This window comes from Drosophila eugracilis, unplaced genomic scaffold (assembly GCF_018153835.1).
Source record: "Drosophila eugracilis isolate 14026-0451.02 unplaced genomic scaffold, ASM1815383v1 contig_1381, whole genome shotgun sequence".
NCBI classification, from domain to species: Eukaryota; Metazoa; Arthropoda; class Insecta; order Diptera; family Drosophilidae; genus Drosophila; species Drosophila eugracilis.
Window position 1 is genome coordinate 212,882 of NW_024572185.1, and position 5,853 is coordinate 218,734.

Below are 5,853 nucleotides of genomic sequence, written 5' to 3' on the forward strand. Positions count from 1 at the left end.
AAGGCAGTCGAAGATCTTGGCATTTTACTCGATGCAAAACTTAAGTTTTTTATCAGGAATCGACAAACACTCGCTAGCCACCGGAAAATCTCGAGTTGACGGACCCTTCTACAAAAGTCAGCGCATTGACTTGCTTATTGGAGCAAGTGTATTTTTTGAGCTTATTTGTATTGGACAAATTCGTTTAAGAAATCATTTACCACCCTGCAGAAAACCAGGCATGGCTGAATCATCTCAGGGTGACTAAATTGGGAGACTAATTTAGGAACCCAGCACTCAGTCGGAATCAGAGTCGATTTCTGATACACTAAAGAGATTTTGAAAAATCGACAGTGGCCCAGATTCTACTCCCTGCCAAAACCAGTTTCGATGTTTTAGGAAATTTATATGATCGTACGGTCCTTTGATTTACAGCACTCGAGGCTAAATTAGGTAGAAATATAGATCTAAAGTCCCAGTACACAGTTCACAATTGTGTAGCCATTGGTTCTCCAACGACCCTGCAGCGCTAGAAGGAGTATATGTCTCGGATCCGGAAAAGACATTGAAGTTTCACTACGGAACAGATGTTGCAAAGGCGTTGGGCCTAGCTTGGAAAACACTGTCTGATAATTTTCTCTTCAGTTTCTCCAGCGGGTGGACAGACCAGTCCGCAACCAAGAGCAGCATTATTTCGACAACCGCTAGATTCTACGATCGACTTGGATTAATATCCCCGATCATCACCAAACTAAATATTTTTATACAGGTCCTCTGGAAAAATAAGCTTGACTGGTCACAGATCGCAAGCGTTGCTTGTTTAAAACATCCCCGCTTTGTTTTACAGCATAACTCATCTTTCGAAATTCATGGAAATCAAATCTTTCGGCCTGTTTAGTCATTTCATTTCATTGCAACTCCTACTGTTTAGATATATTCAATAACAACTTAAATAATTGCTCATATAGTTGCATACATTTTTATAAATACGCTTAAGCTTAAGTTTACTTTGTTTACTCTTGAATTACTACTCTTAAGGAACATATGTACATATGTAAATTTACTTGTTTACTCTTGAATTGCTACTCTTAAGGTACATATGTATGTACAAATTGCGCTCTTTAATTGTTAAGCTCACTTTGTCACACATACTGGAATTTGCATGCTTACACATACACGCGCAATTATGCGAGCGCATTAGTTCTAAAGCCAAATGAATTGGAAATTAAAGATCACTTAAGAAGAACAACTGAACCATAGCGCATTAACTTTATTGTCTGTCCCGTCCGTCTAAGCGAGTTGGCCTACCGTTAGAATTCAACTTGGACCTTTAGTAGCTTGTGGCACAGGACCACTTTAGAAGGACGTTCCCGTTTTGGACATCCATTTTTTGGCGCCCCCGGGTCGACTGTTCGGCTGTTAACCGAAAGGTTGGTGGACTCTTTCCAGACGACTCTTTGGGACATCAGCAAGTTGGCCACAACTTCGGCATTTGTTGGATTTTCAATTTCCAATCTCATCTTGCGAGTTGGAACATATGGATTTTACCCTGACCAGGAGTGCACAGGTAACGAGTGAAAGTGAATTACGAGTTCTAAAGTGCTTGTTATTTAACAAACTTAATAAAATTTGTGGAAAACATTGTGCGGCAAAAATAAGAATTTTCAGGCCTACGCACATATTCATATGTATGCACTAAAGCATTAAGGTGGACCGTAATTCATTTATCACTCGGTGTAAAAATAAAACCTATAAAATTTGAAAACCAAAAATTTACGGCCTATTGAATAAAATAAATAAATTTGGCAATATATAAAAAAAAAATAATAATAATAATCGAATATAAATTGTGTGTGGTAACCTTTTGGGACCACCCTAATTGATTTGCACTTGAAGAAGCCGTTCGAGCTCATAATTTTGGTGTTCTTTGTGCCTGATTCCGTGCAAAAAAGTGCCGTTGGACTTGCGCCAATAGAGAAGTGCGCATCATTGTCGGTACAGTCGAAAATTACCGTACATTTTTTCAGTTCTCTCTTTTGTCATTTGCAATGCAAAGCAAATTACCCACCCTCGTTTGCATTAGTTTGCTTGCGCCTTGGTGCTGATGCTGCGTCGGCAGCGAATTTCTTTGTTGTTGCTTTGACTTTGTTGGCTGCGTGGACAGTGAATTTTATTCCTTTTTTGTCTTTGCATATTCGCTGCTTGGGCAGTGAACTCGGTTCTTTGATTTTGCGTTATTTGTATTGCTGCTTGGGCAGTGAAATTTAACGCTCATCTAACACACACATACACACATATATACAGTGCGTATATCGGATAGAGCGAAGAGAGAGTTTTGAGTGCGGTCGCGTTTTCAAATCGCTCCGCTTATTTGTCCAAGTTCTCACCGTAAATAAAAAGTACAGCCGGCGATCCGGCGTGGAGCATCCGGACACGCATCTGGACATCAGCTGGTGGCCAGAAGACCGTGGACGACACCTGGGAACAGCCCGGGAACTAATCCCCAACAGATTTGACGATTTTGTCCTGGGTAGAAATGTCGACGTCAGAGCGCTGACTGAGACAATGTTGATCGAGGTGAAGGACATAGACAAGATCACCGACAAGACAGACGTCCTATGCGCGGTTAAATCCCAGTTTGATGTGGAACTGCCAGAATCCGCGGTGGTAGGATTAAGGGCGGCATACGGAGGCACCCAAACCGCCACACTAAGAGTAATGCCTGACATAGGAAGACGGCTCCTGGAGAAGGGCAAGATCAGGCTAGGATGGACCTGGTGCAGAGTCCGCCCAAAGATAACACCCAAAAGGTGCTTCAAGTGTATGGAGTTTAACCATATAGCAGGGAACTGCAGGAACCAGGAGGACTGTTCGAAATGCTGCTACAATTGCGGCGCAAAGGAGCACCAAGCCAGAGGCTGCAAAGCAAAGGCCTGTTGCATGCTCTGCAAGCGCAAAAAGGAGAAAGACTGCGAACACCCAACAATGAGTGGGAAATGCCCGTACTTCAAGAAGGCCATGCAAGGACTTAGGGGCAAATGAAGTTCCTGCAGATAAACCTAAACCACTGCGAGGTTGCCCAGTCGTTGCTAGAGCAAAGTGTCACCGAACAAAACGTAGACATGGCACTCATAAGCGAGCAATACAGGAATAAAAACTCCGGAGAATGGCTAGCGAATAATAGCAAAAAATCGGCAATATGGAGCTGCGGAAACCCAATGCGCCAGATTAGCAGGAAGAAAAGCGGAAACTGCTTCGCGAGGGCTCATGTGAATGGTATAGCTTTCTACAGCTGCTACCTGCCCCCAAGCCTTACCCTTCCACAGGCAATAACTGCGCTCGAAGAGATTGCAGAAGACGCCCGGGAAAACCATCCCACCGTAATTGCCGGAGACTTCAATGCATGGGCCTCGGAGTGGGGATCACCCCGGACCAATGCGAGGGGAAAAGCGCTACTTGAGAGCTTCGCCGCATTCGACCTAGTACTGCTTAACTCTAGAACGAAACCAACCTTCTCCAGAGCCGGCACCAATTCCATCATCGACCTCACATTTGTGAGCGCTGGATTGGCACCGGGCTGCAGCTGGGAGGTTAGTGACATCTACATGGGGAGTGACCATGCAGCAATCATCTGCACGATAAAGTCTAGAAATAGCCCAACACGATTTCCAAAAACCGTGTCAGGGTACAAAGTAGAAACGCTAGACGCGGAGATGATACAGATGTTGTTCGAGGACCTCTCTACAAGCGGCTCGGCTGAAGAAAGGGCAAACCACATAGCGGACTATACCAGGCTAGCCTGCGACACATCTATGCAGGAAAAGAGGAAAAACCCTTCAAAAAGAAGACCCGCATACTGGTGGAATCGTGACATTGCGGAAGTCAGAAAAGAATGCCACAGGGCAAGACGTGCGTATCAACGATCAAGAGGAAGGCCCGAATTTGAGACCCTACAGATTGATTACAGGGAAAGGAGACGAGCTCTGGATAACGCAATAAAAGAGAGCAAACGTAGGTGCTTTAACATGATATGTGATGAAATAGACTCCAACCCATGGGGCTTCGCATATAAACTCGCCACTAAACGGCTTCGGGTATACAGCAGGCCACCGCCGACATGCCCAGCCAGTCTAAGAAGGATAGTCGAAACACTATTCCCCGTGCAAGTGAGCACGGCGCGAACGCCACCTACCGGGAATACAGCGAGCATAAAGCCCACAAGTGCCGAAGAAGTCCTCGGAATACTAGAGAAAATATTGGATGACAAGGCACCGGGACCAGATGGAGTTCCGAATAAAGTCCTCAAAATTGCAATTAGGGCAAATACAAAAGAGTACGTTGATATGTATAACGCTTGCCTAACGGAAGAAGTGTTCCCCAGACGCAGCGGTTGGTACTCATACCAAAGGGGGACAAACCGGTGGAGGAACCTTCCTCGTACAGGCCGCTATGTATGCTGGATACGGTGGGCAAAATTCTGGAAAGAATAATCCACTCCCGGCTGGAGGGTGCCCTTGCCGAAACCAACGGCCTCTCCGAGATGCAGTACGGCTTTCGGAAGGGGCTATCAACCATCTACGCCGTCGGCAAACTGTGCGAAATCGCTGATAAGGCCATTGAGGGAAAAAGGTGGTTGTACGGAAATAAGCAGTATTGCTTAGCGGCAACTCTGGATGTTAAAAATGCATTCAACTCGGCTAGCTGGCATCATACACTAAATGCACTGAGGAACCTAAGCACCCCAGCGTATGTACAGAATATAATATCGAGACCGAGGCAGTCCTAATAAGTAGCAGGCAGAAAGTGGAGACGGCTACGATACGAATCGGAGAAGCAATAATCAAGTCAAGCCCTAGTCTAAAGTACCTAGGAGTCATGATCGACCACCGGATTTCCTTTAAAGACCATTTAGCCTACGCCAGTGGGAAGGCAGGTAGAACGGCGGCCGCTATTTCGCGAGTCATGGCGAACACTCGGGGACCGAGACAACCAGGACGCAGACTACTTGTTAGCGTTGTCACATCGACGCTGATGTATGCTGCTCCCATATGGGCCCGAGCCACAAAGAATGAAAGCTACAGGCAGGATGGCGACTCTGTACAGAGATTGTGTGCCCTGCGGGTATGCTGTGCCTTCCGCACGGTATCCTATATCGCGGCAATGGTAATAGCGGGAATCATACCGATTGATCTGTTAGCAGAGGAATCTGCTAATATCCGCGCAGGTAGCACAGGGGTCGCCACCGCTGAATCCCTACGCAAAAGATGCAGAGAACTCACCATCTCTAAGTGGCAAGAGAGGTGGGTAAATAGTAGCAAAGGACGATGGACGTATAAGCTCATCCCAGATCTGCAGAGATGGCTGGGACGTAAGCATGGACATGTGGACTAATACTTAACGCAACTTCTGACAGGACACGGATGCTTTAAACACTATCTGAATAGGTTTAAGCATGAACGCTATCCGCACTGCCCACTCTGCGAGTCGGATAACGAAGACGCAGAACATGTGTTTTTTGTCTGTCCGAGATTTGAAAACGAACATCTAGATCTGAGCATAAGGGTTGGGAGGACGCCAGCCGCTTGTAACCTGGTGCAAATTATGCTTGAATCTGAAGTAAATTGGTCCGCTGTAAGCAACATGGCCACAATAGTACTCAAAAAACTGCGCATCGCAGAAAGACTGCGAAATTCCAATAGGATAGAATCCTAGAGAGCCCTAAGGGCATTCCCCCCCCGGCGAAGTAATACCTAACGGCAGTACCGCCGGGGAAGCGGGGAGGGGTGGAGTTTTTACTGGGTTTGAGTCCCAGACTTCGGCAAGCTAACCCAGCTCCGAGTTGGCTTTCGATGCTTTAAACCACCACTAAACAAA

General features: G+C 46.0%; 1 protein-coding gene across 1 annotated transcript; it reads left to right on the forward strand.

The window, feature by feature from the left end:
- Positions 1-4,941: 4,941 nt before the first annotated feature.
- Positions 4,942-5,691, forward strand: LOC121530368. Its single transcript, XM_041819352.1, has 3 exons — positions 4,942-5,100; positions 5,180-5,279; positions 5,393-5,691. Exons 1-3 carry the CDS (start codon positions 4,942-4,944, stop codon positions 5,689-5,691), a joined length of 558 nt encoding a protein of 185 aa, XP_041675286.1.
- Positions 5,692-5,853: the final 162 nt, after the last annotated feature.

Bases quoted from the DNA above. Each gene is read 5' to 3' on its own strand.
- LOC121530368 (XM_041819352.1), top strand. From the start codon at position 4,942: ATGGCGAACACTCGGGGACCGAGACAACCAGGACGCAGACTACTTGTT. The intron at 5,101-5,179 runs GTATGCTGTGCC...ATCTGTTAGCAG, and splicing joins AGAGATTGTGTGCCCTGCGG to AGGAATCTGCTAATATCCGC. The intron at 5,280-5,392 runs GTGGGTAAATAG...AACTTCTGACAG, and splicing joins ATCTCTAAGTGGCAAGAGAG to GACACGGATGCTTTAAACAC.